The 20,294-nt window shown below is 49.9% G+C and overlaps 1 protein-coding gene across 1 annotated transcript in view; it reads left to right on the top strand.

Annotated features, from left to right (window-relative positions):
* Positions 1–1,058: 1,058 nt before the first annotated feature.
* The window catches only part of KCNB1 (potassium voltage-gated channel subfamily B member 1), a 78,901-nt gene continuing 59,665 nt past the window's right edge, over positions 1,059–20,294 (top strand). Inside the window, exon 1 of the mRNA XM_019640949.1 lies at positions 1,059–1,800. Within this exon, the coding sequence (XP_019496494.1) occupies positions 1,234–1,800 (567 nt within the window). The 5' untranslated portion in view covers positions 1,059–1,233. The remainder of the gene's footprint in view (positions 1,801–20,294) is intronic.

Here is a 20,294-nt window from a genome sequence, read left to right as displayed (position 1 = left end):
GCGAAAAAGAGCTGGGGCCTGGGGATACGCGTGATCTCCATTCTTGGGCGAGGGGAGAAGGACGTGAGCCTCGGGCGCAGAGGAGCCCCCCAAATCACCAGTGCGCGGTGGGAGAAGGGCAGCACGTTTCGAAAAGGCCAGAAAATTCAGCTTGTTTCCCCGCCTCCCACCTCCCCCACCCCTTCCCTTCCAAGCCCCGGGAAAAGCGCAGAACACGGAGTTATAAAAAGCCATCACAGGAGAGGAACGAGGAGGAGGAGGAGGCGGAGGAGGAGGAGGAGAAGGAGAAGGGGGCGGGGAAGGAGCTAGGGGAGGACGAAGCAGGTAGATCCCCACGACTCTGCGCGCCCCTCCTGCGGTGGGTTAGGGGGCGCAGAGGGAAGGGTGAGACCCCCTCGCAAAGCTTGGTTTTGCGTCTTCAGGGCTCATCTCGTCGCCGGAGCGACCTCAAGAGACGCTCCTGTGGCTTGGGGAGAAGGGTCGCCCCAGGATAGCGGGGCTGTCGTGACCACCCTGTCTGTTGTGACCTCCGACAGGTGGGCACCTGAAACCCCCAAGAATTCTCCCCAAATCTTTTAAGTTTTAGAAAAAGCAAACCTGCTGCCACTCAAATCCTAATTATCTCTGAGCGGGGGAAGGGAAAGATGTGAAGTCCTTTTTAAAACAAAGTTTTTTCACGCAGCACCCCTCTCTCCCCAATGCGGGGCCAGGTTCGGGACTCGATGGGGACGACCTAAAGAGAAGCGAGTTTCAGCACTCGAAGGGGCGGACAGCGCCCCGGGCGGCCGCCTCCGGCCAAGGCCGCAGAAGCCGGGGTGGGGCTTCCCGGGTCCCCGGGGCGCCTCTTGAGGGCCCTCTCCCAGTTCCGAAGGGCGGCCCCTCCCTCCATCCATGGGGTGGGGCGGACTTCAGCACTGGATGGAGGGACAGCGTCCAGCCTTTCTGCCCCCCTGAGCCGCTTAGCCCCGGGAAGGTCAAGGCCGGTTGGTGCCCGGGTGAAGAGGTGGGGAGGGGCCGCGCCCAGCAGCAACCTGTTGGCGGACTTGCGTCCCCTTTCTGCCTTGCAGCCGTCGGGATGGAGGTGAGAAGACGGCCGTGACGCGCACCCGCGCGGCCCCCTGCACACCCAGCAGCCCACAGCACTCCCTGCCCCCCTCCCCCGCAGTGGCCGGCCTTGCCATCCAGTGACAGCGGCCTGGGGGGGCAGGGGGTGCAGGGGCGACCAGACCAGCGATGCCGGCGGGCATGACGAAGCATGGCTCCCGCTCCACCAGCTCGCTGCCGCCCGAGCCCATGGAGATCGTGCGTAGCAAGGCGTGCTCGCGGCGCGTCCGCCTCAACGTCGGGGGGCTGGCGCACGAGGTACTTTGGCGCACCCTGGACCGCCTACCCCGCACGCGGCTGGGCAAGCTCCGCGACTGCAACACGCATGATTCGCTGCTCGAGGTATGCGATGACTACAGCCTCGACGACAACGAGTATTTCTTCGACCGCCACCCGGGCGCCTTCACCTCCATCCTCAACTTCTACCGCACTGGGCGGCTGCACATGATGGAGGAGATGTGCGCGCTCAGCTTCAGCCAGGAGCTCGATTACTGGGGCATCGACGAAATCTACCTGGAGTCGTGCTGCCAGGCCCGCTACCACCAGAAGAAGGAGCAGATGAACGAGGAGCTCAAGCGAGAGGCCGAGACCCTACGCGAACGCGAGGGCGAGGAGTTTGATAACACGTGCTGCGCGGAGAAGAGGAAAAAGCTCTGGGACCTACTGGAGAAACCCAATTCCTCTGTGGCTGCCAAGGTGAGTCTGGGATCTGGGGGCTGGGGGTGGGGGCTCTTCCTGTGTCCCCAGATTGAAGACCACAGCTGGGGGACTCTGGCTTAGTTCCCAAACATGAAGACCAGAGAGGCGGAGGGGCTATGACCGAGACCTCAGAGGTGAGGACCCACCCCTTCACAGCGTTCCTATGAGGCATTGGTCACCCCATCCTTTTATCGTTTAATCCTTTATGCCCAACTTTGTTGGAGAAAAGGATTTACAAAGACATAAAAACCCACAACAAGAGGATAGATCCTGCAAATAAGAAAGAGCACAGAGAGGTCATTAAGCCTTGCTAGAGTAGAGTAGAGTTGAATTGGGTCTATATTACATCGTGCTCCCTTGTGGAGTCCCAGACCCAGGCTGGAGAGGGTGTCACCCTATTCATGCTTATCCCTGTATTTTTAACCTCAGTTTGCCCCAAGAATGGAATGAAAGCAGCTTACAGACTTGCTTGGAGGACACTGAGAGACTCTCAGGCAGTTTTAACATGAGAAAAATGAGGCAAAGGGACTTTGAGAGGTGGGTGTGTGCACATGACGCGTGCAGCTGGCTGTGGATGCTTGTGGGCGAAGGGTCACCCCTGGCTTGTTCTTTCTTTATTTGGTGAGTTTCATTCTAAGAATGGTTTGCTGCAGCTTGTGAAGAAGCTTTGGCTGTTGGAACAGGATGTAAATTTCAAAACAGGAGAGAAAAATGAAGCAATTTGAAAAATAAAGCCAGAGAAGGAGGCAGGAATGAGTTTGATCACACTGAGTGGGCCAGAGAGTCCTGTGTGCTCCTGGGTAAAGACAGAGGCTGTGAGGGACCGAGAGAGGCTTTGGGTGGCAGCCAGGCCAGGACGGGACGTCACTGGTTGATGAGCAACTTCTCTGTGTCAGGCTGGGATTCACGGATGCCTCAGAGAGATGGGGGCCTGTCTTCACGTGGCCAGCATGCTGGATGTCAGGATAAATGACAACGCAATGTGGTCAGCATTATAAAAGCGGTCATATGGGGCCCAGGCAGAGCCCAGAAAAGAGAGGTGTTAATGTCAAAACCCAGGAAGGCCAAGTTGAGAAAGATGTAATGAAGATAACATGCTCCCTGAGAGCAGGGCCAAAAAGGAGGGTAGCAGGGTGGGAGGACAGGTCAATATATTAATGGAAAAAGAAAAGGGGAGGCAGAAGTCTACCTGTCAGCCATGATGCATTAGCTCCGGCTGCCTCCATCCAGCCTGGCCTCTCATTGTGGAATCCCCCTGGCACAGTAAGCTCCTCACTGAAGGCTCACCTGCAGGACTGGGTCTGAAGGCGACCTTGTGGGGTCCTTTCCCCAGATCTAACCACCCAAGGAGAGGCCTCTAAGAGTGGCTGCAGGAGGGGGTAACTGGTAGAAGGGTGGAGAGAAGCCCACAGGTTTTCTCTCTTCCCTGTCAACCCTAAAGAGGACAGAGAGATTCCTAGGCCTGGTTTCCTGTTCTGGGGCTGTGGGCTGTCTCTGGCCATAATCCTGCCCCAGGGTTCATGTCCAAAAAGCCTCTCTCTTAAGACAGAGTCACTCACCCTTAGCCGGCTTAGGATCAACAACAGATTTACTTTGCTATTTCCAGGCCTGACACGGGTTCCTGCCCTCCACACCCTGTTTAGGCCCATCATGACTCTCCCTCTTCCCTGCGCTGTCCCTAAGACATAAGAGTGAGGGGCAGGGGAGGGGAGGGTCACCCTCTCAGGGAAAAAGCAGGCAAAGGGCAGTGTTTGGGTTGGCATCTGGCAGCCCGGCAGAGGAGCTCAGGCTTGAAAAAGATGCTGTTTGGAAATAAACAGCCTCATCTCTCCCTGGGGTTAATCCGCTCACAGGGACGAGCTTTGTGACCTCTCTGTGATCCCAGGCTCAGCCGGCACACATTCCTGGCAGATGGATGGTCTGGGACATTCTGCTTCCAGAGCTGAAATGAGAAGGCAGACAGGCTCATTGGCCCTCAGTATAGAAATCCTGACTGCCATTGATCAAACATCTACTGTGTATAAAGTACAACGACACAATTGGTACTTACACCAATTCTCTATTATTATCCCACCTTTCTCAAATAGGGAGGCTCAGAGAGGCCAAGTAACCTGCCTAAGGTAACACAGCAGGCAACACAGGAGTCACCAGAAATTCGAACTCAAGCATGATTTTGAAGACCCTGCTCTTTCTATAGGGATGAAGTGCCATAGTCTCCTCCCCAGTCTTCCTACTTCCATTTTTGCCCCCTGCAAGCCACTGCCCACACAACAACCATAGTGAGCTTTTCAAAATGTAAATCGAACCACATGTTCATCTGCTTAAAATCCACCAGAGGTTTCCCATCACCCTCAGAATAAAATCCAGACCACAGCATACCAGACCCTATTGAGTCCAGCCCCCATGACTTCTCTGAGCTCATTTCTTCTACTCTCCTCTAGTTCACTTGATCCAGCCCCACTGGCCTCCTTGCTGTTCTCTAAACAGGTCAAGCTTTTTCCTACCTCAGGACCTTTGCACTTGCTGTTCCTGCTGCCTGGCATGCTCTTCTCAGATTGCCTCAAGGCCAGCCGCTTCTCCTTATGCCTTATTTAAGCAGATCTCTGCCCAAACAGCCTTTCCCCAGAGAGACCTTTCGCGAGTGTAAAACAGCCCCCTTCCCCTTAGTCTCCATCGTGTTGTGCAGCGCCTTTCCTACATAGGCTTTAAGCACCATCTGAAATGGTATCTGCTTCCTTCTGTTTCTCTGTTTCTCTCCCACAAGAGTGTGAATCCCGTGAGTTCTATTCACTGCTCTGTTCCCAGCAACCCATCATGGTGCTTGGCACAGAGGAACTCAGATGTAACAACTACACGTAGAATAAATGAATGGATCTAGCAATCAGCCAGTCACTCTGTCTCAGGCTTTGGGGTTCTGTCACTCCTTCCTCACTGCCCACCTGCAGCCCAGTTCCCTGTGCCTCTGGCCTCCTTCAATCTGTCTTTTGCTACCTCACCCCCGCTCATCCTCCGAACTTGGATGCCTTGCTTGTCAGACAGTGAGGCCTGTGGAAGCTTCTCAGAGGCCATGGAATGAGGGGGTAAAATGGAAGCTCATCTCTGGGTGATTGTGAGATGCAGAAATGGCCATATCTAATATGTTTACGAGCAAGGACAGACCCGGGTTCCAAACCCAGCTCCACCACCCTCTCCAGTTGCTAGCTTTAGGCAAGTTCTTCAATTCTTCAAGCCCCAGCCTCCCACCTGCAAAACAGAGATGAAAGGCGCACCTTGCAGGGTCATCATGAAATCATGTTTGTCAAACTTTAGCACATAGTGGTTGGGACTTATTGTGATGAATAATAAGTAACAGAGTCCTTTCTCTGTGACTGGGTAGGCTGAGTTGCAGCAAAACCTTGCCTTCTGATAGCAGTACTGGGAGGCTGAGCTGAGGCTGTTAATAATTGATGGGATGTTCTGGCAACCCGGAGACAAACCAAAGCACAGGCCCTCGCCTTCACCATCAGGGGAGTGAAAAATCAAAATCCATTAGGCAAAAGGCAGTGTGATTGATTCCTGTTTGGAAGCTGGGGTCGGCCCCAACAAAATGACAGGGTTTTGGTGCTGGGCCACCACTGGGTTTCCGCTTTCTCGGAAAACTCTATAGGCTTTTCTCAGTGGGAGAGAGTGGGAACTAATTTGCCAGGCTAGGAGTGTCTGCTTTCCCTGGAACAGTCTCCCGGTTCAAGCCCTCAAATAATTCTCTCATTTCCAGAGTAGCTGCTGTTATTGTGCCAGGCGCTGATTAGTGGAATTTTGCATCCACTGTCTCATTAAGATCCCTTAACAATCCAGACAGTCTGCCAGTTTAGGCTACAAGTAACAGAACAGAAAACTTATAGAAGTGGCTTCTGTAAGGAGGAAGAGGTATCATCTCACATAACTGGAAGTTCCAAGGTAGCTGGTTTAGGGTTAATGACTCCATGATGTCATCAGGATTCTAGATTCTTTTCATCTTTCTGTTCCTCCACATCCTGCAGGTGGCTTGGTCCTCAGGCTTGATGCCTCATGTCACAAAATGGCTACCCAGTTCCAGCCTTCAAATGTAGACACGTGATATGTGCAACCAATAAAGAGGGGGGCATTTCTTCCTATATACCATGTTTTTCCCCTGAGAACCAAAGCTTTCCCAGGAGCGCCCTAGCCAACTTCTTTATAAATCCCATTGGCCAGGATCAGGTCACATGTTCATGTTTTAGCTTGCAAGGAAGCTTGGGAAAGCAAATGTCAGGCAATTGAAGGTGAGGGAGGGAATGGATTTGATGAGTGGTTTTACAACTCATACAAAGAGGAAATGGAGGCTCTGAGAGGTGAAGTCGCTTGCCAGAGCTAAATTCACACAGCTAAATTCTCGGTAAATATTTGTCAAAGGAATGAAAATGGCAGAGCTAGAGTTTGAACCCTGGGCGGCCTGGTTCCTAAGCCTGTGTTTCTTAATCCTGGAATCATTCATTGCTTTCTGAGCTTCAGTGAGCTCATCTGCAGAATGGTGATAATAGCAGTGCCCACCTCTTCGGGCTGTTTTGATGATTCAGTGGGATTTCAGATATAAATGTAATTTGCAAATGGAAAGCACTTTCTAAATGTGAATTCTTGTTATTATTATATTCAAAAGAGGGAGTATTCATTATTTAGGGGGCAGTGGTCAGTATTTGGCCCACCACAGATATGATTAAGAATCCACTCTGGAGTCCCACAGAGATGGTTCATTTCTCAGCTCCATCCTCACCAGGAATATGACCTTGGGCAAATTCCTCTCCTCCTCTGAGTCTCAGTTTCCTCATCTAGGAAATGGAGCTCACCATCTAGGGCCATGAGAAAACAGTCTGCACATAAGGAGTTTAGCCTTGTGCCTAGACCGTGGTAAGCATTCAATAAATGAAAACAGCAATTATCAGTGTCATCACCGAACTCCTCTGTTCCAGCTGCAACCCTGGTTGGCAACCTCCCCTGTTGCAGTGTTGTTGATTATAGGATCACCGCCTGCCCCTTTCAGATTTCATGCCTCGTGTGATGCTGTTTCTTGCTTCCTTTACCTGAGCCAGGGGGCTTCATGCACCATCATCGAGAAAAACTCGGAGTTCATGGGGCTTGTCAGTGTCCCGAGTCCTCTGGCGGAGGCTTGGCTGGGCCTGACTCGGTCATCCAGGATGCTTGCATTTATTCCTGGGAGACAATAAGCCAGAGATGCAGAATCCTGGCTGTGGGGAGCACACAGGACTGGATTTGAAACCTAGCCCTGCCACTTCTTCCTAGCTCTGAACTTCGGGCAAATCACTTCCTCTCCCATAGCTTCCATTCCCTAACCTGTTATCGAGGATGATAATAAAACCCACCTCACAGGGTTGACTGGAGGATTAAGTATGATAGTGCATGTAAAGCGTTGAAGATGTGCTGCGTAAACCTGGGATCCCGGCTGATAAAGGGAAACATGGAGATGCTTCAAGGACAGTGGGTGAAAGATCAGGGACCGTTTCTAGACTTGTCTGACCCCACTGTTACCCTCATCAAGGCTGAGATCTTTCCATTCCTCCAGAATCATACCTTGGCAGCTGGCCTCTCAGGGGTCTTAAAAGGCTATGATGGGCTAGAGAATGTGGAAATGCATAGGAGGGAAGAGTGATGGGCAAAGGAGCAGTTTGGCCGAAGCTTAATTAACTGAGAGAGAACAAGCACGCATTAAGCACCATCCCCATACCTGGCACTTTGTGTACTTCTATACCTGGATAGGAGCCCTGATTTTAGAGCTGATTTGCCCAAGTTCAAAGTTTGGCTCCTTTACTCACTAAACATGTGATTTGGAGCAAACTACTACTGCACCTCCATGTGCCCTGGTCCCTTTGCTCATAAAATGGGAGTAATAGCAGGGCCTGCCTCATTGAATCGCTATCACAATTAAATGAGATAATGCATGCAAAGTGCTTCAAAGGGGGTTTGGCACAAAGAAGGCCCCTAGTAACTGTTAGGGTTTTGTTATTGTTGCTGTTTTTAATTGTTATTGTCTCATTTAGTCCCCCTGACAATCCTGCCAGATAAATAAGCTCCTTTTCCAAAAGTGATTATTCTTATAAAATGATACATGCTCATTATAAGATGAGTTTATGTAATGTGCTTGAAGTCACACAGGCAATTAGGGTAGAACAGGGACTTGGACATGAGAGAGGAAATGTGATCAGCGTCCCATCCATGTCCTTTCAGCTCTTACCATTTCAGTGTTTCTAGCCCAACTCCCAGCTGCCAACACCTAGCTCTTTGTCTAGAAGCTTCTTCTGGCCAGTGGAGTCCAGTAAAGATAGGCAGCTAATGCCCCTCCCCCCCGGAGCAGCCCCCAGCTGCCAGCTGATGGGAGAAGGTGTGTAGCACCCCCACTCCCTCACCCCTGGATGGGGTGTAACTCAGAGGTGCATGGTCTACACTGGCCCCTAGAGTGCCTCAGAATTAAGCCCCAGGGGCCTACAGTGGTTCCTGGCTTGATAATACATCCCGTTTGGCTCCGTTCCTTTCCCTGTCTCTCATCCCCTCTCCCCTGCTAGTGTTTTCTAGGATCGCTTCCATATAAGCCATCTGTACTTGGATCCCTGTCTTAGGATCTGGTTCGGGGGGGACCAACCAAAGGCCTGTGTGTCAGGACCTCTGACCCTCACCACCCCAATGCCATCCTGGGGTGACTGGACTTCCTGCCCCCTCCCTCCTCGTGAGTCAGAGTCACCCAGGGCGGCAAATGGCGCTGGAAAAGACGGGACATCCACATGCAAGAGAATGAAGTCAATCCCTTACCTCACACCGCATACAAACATTAACTCAAAATGCATCAAAGACCTAAACGTAAGGCCTAAAAGTATAAAACTCTTCTATGGATGTGTTCATTCATTCCATAAGATTTATGGAGCACCTGCTGTGTGCCAAGCCCTGGGCTGGGTGCTGGGGACTCAGCAGAGGACAAAACAAAGATCCCAGCTCTCACAGCACTGATATTTCAGTAGCGGAGAGAGGGAGACCATTCACAAAATAAACTAACACAGATACTGACGGGAGCAAGGCAACTGTGAAAGAGAAATCATGACATATCAGGGGGAAAGGCATGTTAATTGGATATTTGATGTGTGGAGGAATTAATGCTATTTTTTTGGTGTGATAATGCCATTGCGATTATGTTTTAAAATATTTATCTTTTATATATATATATATATATATATATATACATATATATATATACATATACTGAAATATTTATGGAAGAAATGACAAGATGAAATAAAAAATGCACTATTTTGGTTGGTGATGGGTGCCATGAAGAAAGGTCAACAGGTGAGGGATTGAACCAGGATAGTCAGGAAAAGGCCTCACCAAGAAGGTGCCAAACAAGCAGAGACCTGCAGGATGAGAGAGAGGGAGGCACGTGGACTGTTGGGGGAAGCATTCCTGATGGAGAGAATTGCACATGCTAAGGCCCTGGGGCAGGAGCATGTCTGGGGCAATCAAGGAACCGCCAGGTGGCCAGTGTGGCCAGAGCAGAGTGTGCCAGCGAAGGAGTTAGGTAGGTAAGGTCAGAGGGCTGACCCTGTCTGCTGTTTTGGACTTTGGCCTTTCCTCTGAGTCCCTGGGCCTCTGCAGGAAACCAGAGCCACCTTTCTCAAGTGTAATCTGTTCATGATAGTCATCCCCTTCCAAAAATCCTTCCATGGTTCCCACTGTCCCAGGGATAAAGTCCAGACTCCTCAGCCTGGCCTTCAAGGCCCCAGCCAACCTCTGCACTTTCACCTCCTACCATCCTCTCTCTTTGGTACCGCCTGCTCTCACAACACCCGCCTTTCTGCATTCCTCGAATGCCCCATCGTTCCCCAGTCCTGCCCCACACCTTTGCCTAAGCTGCTGCTTCTGCTGTGCACCCCCTTCTTCCTCTTGTCTGCCTGCAGCCTCTCTCTCCCCACCCTTCAAAGCCCAGCGTCTTCCTCCCTTCACCACCCACACCCCTTTCAGGCAGCACTGATAGCTTCCTCCGCTGTGCCCTGGAAACCTGACGTTCAGACTTTCCTCGCACAAAACGCTGTGAAGATGAGCTTATGACTTGTTCTGTAGATGCCAGGACTGGTCCACAAAGAGACAGTAATGCTTAAGGGAGGAGGCTCTGCAGCCTGATGGCCGGGGTTCAAATTTCAGCTCAGTCAGTTTTGAGCTGTGTGCCGTTAGGTGAGTGACTTAACTTCTCTGATCAATTTCCTGATCCATAATTTGGGGACCCTCATGACAACCAATTCTATATGAAGCACTCAGACCGGTGCGTGGCACTCAGCAAGTGTTCAGTACAAGTTAACTATTGCTGCTGTTGTTATTGTTGCTGTCATTATTATTATTGCAGTTGATTGTTAGGAAACATTTGTTGAGTGAATAAATCAGCAAATTTGCATGATCTTGTGATCACTGATCAGAGGGGGACCCCCTGACAAGGCAAAGGTCTCCCCAGTATGGCCCTCCATCTCTTCTCACTGTCTTTGTTTCTACCTGCCAACTACTGCCTCCACACTTCCTGGGCCAGGAAGAGGTGACCTCCTGCCTTCCATTCATAGCAAGGAGACATGATTAAATTAGACACTTGAGGTGTTCCCTCATGCTGACTGCTCCATTTTTGCTCTTCAGCAAGGTTGGTCTCCACCATAATTGCCCACCACGGCCTGGCAGGCAGACACTGTATTGAATCACCATTTGCCAATTCCACATCATCACTCACATCCGCCAGGTAATGGACTTGGAATCAAATAGACTCTAAAAATAGACCACCGTATTTCACTAATTGCTACCTAGGGCCCATCCCTGAGTCTTTCCAAGGCCTGTATAATCCTTGGGGCCCTTGACCTTGACCAGCATAGCCTCTTAGTATCCTTGCAGACTGAACTGTACCAAAGAGGCAGCCCATGACTGCCCCGGGGGCATGTGAGAAGCAAAAAGAAAGGTGGCGATAAGGTGATGATGTTGAACCGGCCTTTCATTAGCTTATCATGTCTTGAATTCCCACTGTCTCTTTGAATGGATCAATTTTCTTTTATCTCCTATGCCTTGGATAAGTTTACACAGCTTTTATTGTTCCTCGAAATGCTGACCGCAATTTGATTCAGTTACTCCCTCCTGTTCCTGGGGCAATCCTTTTGGTTTCAAAGTTAGCTTCCTTTCTAGGCTTCTCTGGTCCTTACATGTGCATGTTTTGGGTTCCTGCTTCAATACCACCTGCTGTTTGTACGACAAACATTTATTATATGTCACCCTATGCCAGGCACCATGCTGGGTGCTTGAGAAGCACTTGTGTATCTATTAGTTAGGATTCTTTTGGTGGCAGGTGACAAAAATGCAGCTCAAATGGACTTATGCAAAACAATATAATTGAAAAAAGCCCTTGGTTAGGTAAGGCCTCAGGTAGTGCTGAGACCAGGGACTTAAATAGTACATCAAGACTTGGTCTTCAATATCTTTAAATTCTCTCCTTTTCGGTGTTGGCTTCTCAGCAGGATGTACCAACATGGCTAGAAAGATAGCCTCTAGCAACTCCAGGCTTCCATTCTGGGGGGGCGGGGGGGAGGGGGGAGCAAGACTCCCATCCCTGAGCCAATCACTTTGCTGGTCTAGATCATATGTCAATGGCTGGAGCTGGGATGAGACTGAGACTGGGAAAAAGATGGTTCCCCAAAGAAAAATTGAAGTACTGTTTATAAGAGAAGGAAGATAAATGTAAGCCAGCAAAAAAGAATCCACAGCCATCGTGGTGCTTATAGCTTACTGGAGGAAGTTAGGCATTCAACAAATAAAATATTAAATAAAAGAATAATCACGCAGAGCAATATGTGTTCTGTGAAGGAAAGAAGCAAGGCGTTTCGATGGCGAATAACAGGGCACAGTCACGTGGTCTCTCAGTGTAGACTACCCTTTCTGAGAACCTGAACTTGATTTCTTCCTTCCTGAGCTGCAGAAATTATCTCTCTTCTACAAATGCTCTTGTTTCTACTTCTCCTGCACCATTTAGCATGCTTCTTGTATTTGATTTTCTTCCTAACTTGTTTTATCTCCCCTAACTAAAGCAGGATGTTCTCAAAGTCTAGGACTGTATCTTATTCATTTCTGTGCTCTAAAGCAGGGTGGGTGGGCTGCCTGGTTTATAAATAGTTTTATTGGTACATCTGCCACATTCATCTACCTATCATCTAAGGCTGCTGTTGGTAACAACAGCATTTATGGGAAAAGCTTGCAGACCTGTGTTCTAAAGTCACCCCAGGACCTGATGCAGAGGAGGGGCTCTGTCAGAGGGGTTTGTTGGAGAGTGGGAGGGAGGGAGGGAAGTTAGCTGTGTGACCTTGAGCGAATAACTTAACCTCTCTGGGCCTCTGGCACCATATCTTGCAATGCCAGTTGCCCCTTCTCTTCCTTCAGATCCCAGCTCATATGTCACGTCTTCAGAAAGAAGACTGATACTGAACAATCACTTTGGACCTTGTGGCGTTTACCCTCTTTCTGTGATAAAATGTCTCTCTGGTTTATTTAGAGATTAGGCCCACTTGGGGCAGGCATCCTTTCCTTCCTCTTCACCACTGTTTTCCCTCCTCTCATATGCCATCTTCCGGGTAGGATACGTGGAAAGAACTCTGGTTTGAAACCCTGGAGACCTGAGTTCATAATCCCAATACTACCCCATATGAGCTATGAGACAAACCCTTCATCTCTATGGGCCTCAGGTTCCAAAGCTGGAAAATGGGCATGGTAAGTTTGCCAAGCAGGAAAGACCGGTGCACCCACCTGTGCCAGAGTGGCCAACACTGTGCAGCCAAGCACAGATGCTTCGCCCATATTGTTGGTTTTCCTTCTCCCTTCCTTTTCTCGAGAGGGAGAGAGAAAAGGGCGCCTACCCCGAACCTTGCCTTAATCGGATCTCTGATGACACCTTGCTTGGTCAAACTCTTCATGCAATGACTGTGCCAAGGAATGGCTGGAGGTTGGGGGTGGGGGAGCTTAAACACTCCCTCAACTCTCTGCCCAGTCTTTATCACCCCCTACCATAAAGCCCTGTGAAAACGGAACCCAAGGCAAGTCCCCGAGTCCCCTTCCCCTCCCTCCAGGTTGTTGCCCCAACCCCCTACCCCTGTATAAAAGATTTTAGACCTTTACTGGCCTCATGACTGGGAGAATAGACCAATCCAAAGAGGTGGTTTTCCAGACAGATTGAGAAGTCCATGGCGTGTGTGTGTGTGTGTGTGTGTGTGCGCGCGCGCGCGCACGCTGGGTGCCCCTAATTACTGAGGGATCCACTGGCAGGGCTGGCTACAGAATTTGTGGGGATGCAGTACAAAATGAAAATACAGCCCCCTTGTTCAAAAATGTGTAAGAATTTCAAGATGGTGCCAGCAGAGTATTAAACCAAGAGTGGGGCCCTTCTAAGCACAGGGCCTGCACCCTCATGAAACCGACTCTGCCCTTTGGGAAGAATAGCTCCACAGGCCTATGGGAGAGGAGTAGCAGGTCTGTCAGCCTCAGAGACTCTGTCAAGAAAAAAGTGCCTCCTCAAGCCCCCTGCTGAGGGTCACGGAGACCAGAGCAGGGACCTCAAACCCAGCTAGATGGAAGAACTGTGGTTGGGCACGTTCAATGAGGAAGCCAGTTAACACTCAGCCTTAGTGTCCAGGAGGCTGCAGGGAGCAGTGGGGACTGTGGTGAGGGTGGCATATACCCTGAGACAGTCACACACTCCCATCTAAAGAGGGAGCTGCTGTTCAGCTCCAGGCTGGATTTTGGACGCCATCAGAAATTTTACTTGTCATGTGCGATATCCCATGTTTTCAATGTTGGCAAATACTTTTTAAACAGTAAAAACACTTGAGTGGGCCAGAGAGAACATGTTGGAGGACCACACTGAGCCCTTAGGGCTCCAGTTTTTGACCCCTGAAATATAGAGCCTCTGGGTGGCTGGAAGTGGGGGGAGGGACCGTTTCTTATCTCTCTCCCATCTGGAAAGGGGAGATGAAGAGGGTAGAACTTGGGTGACAGAGCAACAGGTGCCCCCTTCCCTCTCCTTACTCCTGCCATCAAGCACAGCACAGGGTGGCAAGTGTTTGTTGAATGAATGACTGTCCCATCCAGCTGGGACTTGGCTCCAAAACCTCAGGCAGCTCACACCTGGTAGACGACAACAGAAGTCAGAGAAATTCATGGGTAAATCCTTAACCTATTAGCTAATAGGATCCAATGTTCCCCTACCCGGTCTCCAACCAGAACAGAAGAGAAAGCTGCTGTCATGGTGAGGAAAAGCACTGGATATTGGGTCAGCAAACCCTACTGGCTCTGAGCCTCAAGTCCCTCATCGGTTAAATGGAAATAATAAACTCCCTGTGGTTGTCCAGAAAATTGAATGCGATGAAGATGTCAAGTGTTTAGCCAAGTGCCTGACAGGCAACAAATGTAAGCTGGTATGACTTTTATTGTTATTTTCACCTTCTTCCTCCTCCTCATCATCTGAACATTTAGCTTATTTCTAGGAACTGTGGGCCTGTAGAAGAGTCTAGTATGTAGAATTAAACGTTATATCCTTGGGGAGTTATGTCAGCTCTACACATTCAGGCTGGAAAGCTTGGGCGTTCAGAAATTCGTGGTAGAGATTAGGGTGTCCGGGGATGGAATGCTGGCGTTCAACGTTGGAATGCTGCCACTCAAGATCACTGCTGTGATGTTCGTTGTTGGAGCACCACCGTTCAAGGTCACAGCTCTGGGGTTCAAGGTCAGAAGGCTGCCATCCATTGTCAGAATCCTCAAACCCGTAATTGGACCCAAGGAGTATATGTCCAGAGCTTCGCTACTCGTGATCGAAACTTGAGCAGGCAAGGTCGGAATGCTGGTGTTCCAGGCTGGAACTCATGCTCAGAGTCGGAATTTTGAGGTTCAAGGTCAGGACACTTCCTGGTCTTCATGATCGGAATTCTGGCAGGCACATTTGGAAGCCTGGTGTTTGCAGTCAGAGCCCTGGTTCCCAGTTCATTCTTTTTTGGGTCTCGTCCCTTATGTGTCATTAATGCTTCATCATCCACCCTCCTGGCAGCGGTTCCTGAAGAAATGCAAACCACAGAAGGTCCCCAGACCTCTTATTACACCAGTGGGGTTCTGTTACTTATGCCTTTTTTTTCTTATTGTTTCTGACACCCCGTTCACTTGGGAGGTGCCGGTTGAGGTGACATGATCCTCAGGAAAGCAGCTGAAGAATGGCTCCCCTACCCCAACCCCCGCCAAAGACCCTTGAGACTATTGTCAATTCTGTTTAAATCCACTTTTTCTTGCTGGCTGACCTGGAGCAGGCCTAGGGAAATAGCCCTGCCAAGCCCCGTGGGGCCCCTGGATAATCTCACCGGCCTATTATACAGAGAAAGGCAAATGGTGTCAGGCAAGGATCATAAGGGCGTGCCAAGGGCCTGTGGCTACCCAATCTGGGAGATGCGTGTCTGGCAGCGACCCGTGGGGAAGTGGAACAGTTTGCTGGTCACTGCGGTCACCACAAATGCATTGTTGGTGCCAGCTGGAGGGGGAGCTTCATTGATCGTGGGGTGGAGAGGTGCTAAAAAAAAATCATCTTTAAACTCTACTTACAATGGTGCAACTCAGTGGAAAGGGGTTGGGAGGGATATTTGCTGGGTCACATCCCCTAGTAAATGGTTAAAGCCACCCTCCCTCCAACCTTCCTGCTCCATTCCTTTACCTTACTTTATTTTCTTTCATGGCCCTTTTCACCACCTTGTATATTAAATGTTTATCTGACTCTTGTCTGTCTCATCCCTCTCATTATAAGCTGCATCAGAGAGGGACTTGGTCAGGTTTTACATCTATCTTCCCAGTGCTAACACTGCATAGCCTATAGTAGTTAATAAATAAAAATGTGTTCAATAAATGAATGAAAGAATGTTGCCCCTTCAGATATGGTCTTATAGAGAGTTTTCCAACCTCTCAAATCACTCCATGCAGAGCCCACCTCCAATCTCATCCAATCTATCTGCACAGAGTTTTGGGGTGGGGGTGGGGAGAACGGGCATTAAGGAGGGGCAGTATCCCCTCGTGGCTTCTAATTTTTCTCAGGATAACTTCCAAACTCTTTATCTGGCCGCTAAGGGTCTTTAAGAACTACCACCTGCCTTCATAGTACACACACATCATCTGGCTCCCTATCTCCTTTCTCAGCTCCTCAGGACACCGTTCTGGGTCTCACCTCAGGGCCTTTGCACATGCTATGCTGACTAGCACAATCTTGCAGCCCCTACCCTGGGCCCCTTGGCCTCCTAACTCATCTTTTAGGGCTCTGCTTAAATACCCTTTCCTTGAGTTCCCAAACGTGACATCATTCCCCTCATGATGGGCCCTGGTATTTCTTCCAAGGATTTATCATTAGATACCCTTGGTCACTGCTTTTGGATTCCCAAGTACATCACTGTGAGGATAATCTTCCTTGAACTGGAGGTTCCATGTGAGGGAGGGGGCCACAGCCCCTTCCTTTTCACTCAGACAAATGTGACACCTGGCTCCCCTCCCAGACATGAGACATTCTCACTCAAGGGAGGAGGAGTTGTGGGTCTTCCAGGGAGATTTCCTACCTGCCCTCTAAAGCCTGTCCCATACTAGCCCAGGACTGTAGGCCTGCTGTCCCCTCAGTTACTTCTCACCCTCCAGCTACCCAGGCTTCCCTGGGGACAACCCAGCCTGTGTCTCTGATGACACCCGCATGGCTAACACTCATGTGCCACTCTTTACAGGTGTTAATTCATTTAGCCCTCACGGTGCCCTGTGAGGAAAGTACTGTTATTATCCCCATTTTACAGATGAGGAAACTGAACCCCAGAGAGGTTGAGTAACGCAGGCAAGGATACAGCTAAGAGGTGGCAGGGAGGTAGGTGTTTGAAGCCAGGCTGTTACCTCCTGAGCCCAGGCACTGAAGCAGCACACCTCCCTTCTCTGCTCTCCGTAGCTTTCCCCTCTCTTGCGTCTTCCTTTCATTCTTAGGTCCTTGCCTTCCTTTTTTTTGCTCTTCTCCCTTTTCTCCTTAAGTAGCTCAAGCTCCTCAAGTTATTAAACAATCCAAATTGTGTGGATGTTTTGTTGTAGCTCTCAAATTTGCTGGAAATGGCATGGGGAGAAAGGGTCAAGCTCCTCTCCGTGGCCTGCAAGGCTCCATACGGCCATGCCCGCCACCTTCCTGCCTTCATCTCCCACCACGATCTCCCAGCTTCCTGTGGGCAGCCCACTGATCTCATACTGACGAAATTCCTTTCTGCCTCAGGCCTTTGCACATGCCGTTCCTTCTGCCAGGAATGCTTTTCCTCTCTTCCTCACCTGATTATTGCCTGCGCATCCTGAAGCTCCCAGAGCGAATGCCACCTCCCCTGGAAAGCTTTCTCTGATCTCTGAATAGGTCAAAACCCCAGTTATGGTTTTCACAGTTCGATGTGCTGCTCTTCGAGGGCCCTTGTTCCCATTATAATTTCATATTTATTTCAACAACTATCTGATTGCTGCCTACCTTGCCCCACTCTGAGTAGACTGTGAGCTCCTGGATGGCAGGACTTGTCTGCTGTGCTCTGTGCCTACCTCTGTGTAAGCAACTTCATAAAATTGTGCTGAATGAATGGATGGATGAATGAATTCAGAGGCTAGTCACGGTTGGCAGAAAGCAAACATCACACATTTTTCAGTGGGGAGTGGATTAGATAGTGTGAAATGTCTAGCTGAAACTCCAACCATAAGGTTCTTATCATCCCAAACTGAAAGGAACAAGGCACCACACTTTTTTTTTTTTTTTTTACAAAAGCCATATATCTTCTCTGGTTCTCAGACTGTGTAGATGATGATTACGGCGTGTTCTATCAGATTTTTAAAGGTACCCACTTGGGTTATATTTTATAGGTTATAATATTTTATATTATAATAGCATCCTATTGCTATTGAATCTGCCTTAAGCATACATCACATATGAAGACTCTAAATGCAGGAAGCAAAAGTTCTGAGAGAGGTTTTAAAATGAAAGATCCCAGCGAATTCACCAGAAATGTGGTTTACTTGGAAATTGTACCACGTTTGGGGACAGGTGAACATGGTTCAAATCCTGACTCTACCCATTGCGCCTGTGGCTGCAGACAGGTCACTTCCCCTCTCTGAGCTGACATTTTCTCTGAACTCCAACCTTCAAGCACCAGGGCTAGCATAAAGAGAGGCCCCTATTCCTTGTTATTCCAGCAAAAGTCCCAGGATTGGCTCGATTGGACACATTTGGGTTACGTGCTCATCTCTGAACCAATCTCCATGGCCAGAGGAGGACAGAAGCAAGGGGACCAGCTTGAGTCATGGGCTACCACTGGGCCCAGGGGAAATACCTCAAATAGGGATTTGCTTAATATCCTTCTTTCAATTCATTTATTTTACTTAAAAAGTTGTTTTAAGAGGAAATTTGATATCACGAAGAACTGGTACCACTTGCCATGAATCATGTTATAAAATTCCAGCCAGATTCTGGAGCCCGATACCTGCTGTTCTTGGGTTAAAAGGGGAGATGTATGTGTGTTGGAGAGGTGTTAAAACCCCATTAGTGTCAAACGGGGACTTCCTCTTTAAGGGAGTTTGAAGGTTGGAAGGAAAATTGGAAAGGCTAGCACCTGCTCACTCCGAATCACTGTGATTTGATGTCTTGTCATTGTACAGCTAAACCAGTCTTGGCTACACATGAAATCACCTGAGGATCTTTGCAAAGTCCCAATGCCAAGCCATCCCCCAGACCAATTATTTCCATTTCTCTAGGGGTAGGACCCAGGGCTTGTTATTTTTCAAAGCTCCCAAGGTGATTGCATGATGCAGTGAGGTTGAGAAGTTCAGATGTGGATGCATCGAGCACCAGAGGTGTGTGTCCCACATGGGCACACACAGGGGCTCAGCAAGGCGACCGGGCGGAAGGAAGGGGCTCACTGGGAGGCTGGGGTGCCCTGGGCTGGTCAGCGTGTGTCGGAGAGCAGGCTCGGGGAGGATCATTTAACACTCTCGAATGGGAAGGAGCCATGCACCCGTTTCCCATCCCAAAGGATTTGATTCCTGGGGTGAAATTTATCTCTTACTCTGATCCTACCTCCACACTCTGGGGTACGACAGCTTGTTACAGGAACTGGCTGTTCCCTCTTGTCCATCTGTCACCGTCCCAGACCCAGCTCTGCTGCTTGCCAGCTGTGTGGCCTCGGGCAAGTGACTCAGCTTCTCTGGTCTTCGGCTTCCTTGTCTGCATAATGACAAGGAGCACATGGCTGGGCTGTGTGAACTTTCAGGGCATTTCCCCTCTGGAGACCTGTGAGACTTCATCAGGGAGCAGCCACAGGCTCCTCAGCCCCATACCCAAGCTCTAGGTCGGGGGCTGTCAAACCCCAGCAGAATCAAGATTCCCAGGTCTATCCCGCAACCGCAGAATCAAAGTCTCTGAGGCAGCCCAAGACCTGCCTTCTTTTTTTTTTTTTTAAGATTTTTATTGGGGAATTGGGGGAAGGGGAACAGACAAGTTGCTGTCCTTTTGTTCTTCAGTTTAGTTGTGGAGGACGTTGCTTCACTGGCCCAAGTTGGTACCATCATTGCGCTCTTCCCGGGCGAGGCAGATCAGTTGCTGGCTTCTGGACGGCCGCTCACGGCGGCTGCTGGCCGCTCACGCTGGCTGCTGGCTACACACGGTAGCCCATGGCAACCCACTGCAGCAGGGGCTGCAGCCTACGCCGTCGCCAGTGACTCATGGCAGCCCAGCCCCAGGGTGAGCTGTTGTTCAGCATCTTAGCTGTAGAGGGCAATGTCACTGGCCCTCCAATGTGGGATTGGAACCGGGGCCCTCTGGCGTCCCAAGCCAATTCTTAACCATCGTGCCACTCAGCCGGCCCAGGACCTGCCTTCTAACAAGGATCTTGGTTGAGTCTGATGCAGGTGGTCCTTGAAGTATACTTCTAAAGCAAATTACCTGAGTGCCCACCACTGAAGCCCCTTACCCAGAGATCCCATATAAGCCACACCCTCATTACAGCAGCCTTCTTCTTACAGGTGAGGAAACTGAGGCTCAGGGAGGCCAAGTCCTTTACCCAAGGCTCTGCCGTGAGCACCTGGCAGTGCTGGCATTCGAACGCAGAACCTGCCTAACTTCAAAGCTGATGTTCTTCTCCTGCCTCTCACCATCTGTTTGTTTGTTTTTTAACTTTATTGGGGAACAATGTGTTTTTTCCAGGATTCATCAGCTCCAAGTCAAGCCATTGTCTTCAATCTATTGCAGAGGGCACAGCTCACTGGCCCATTGGGAATTGAACCAGCAACCCTGTTGCTCAGAGCACATGCTTCTAACCGCCTGAGCCACCTGGCCTCCCCTCACCATCCGTTTTTACATGGCAACTTCCCCACCCCTGCACTCTTTCTCTCTTCCCTGCTTCACTAAT

This window comes from Hipposideros armiger, unplaced genomic scaffold, assembly GCF_001890085.2.
Source record: "Hipposideros armiger isolate ML-2016 unplaced genomic scaffold, ASM189008v1 scaffold_54, whole genome shotgun sequence".
Classification (NCBI taxonomy): domain Eukaryota; kingdom Metazoa; phylum Chordata; class Mammalia; order Chiroptera; family Hipposideridae; genus Hipposideros; species Hipposideros armiger.
Note: the sequence above shows the minus strand (reverse complement) of the source record. Positions and strands in the feature narration are given on the sequence as shown.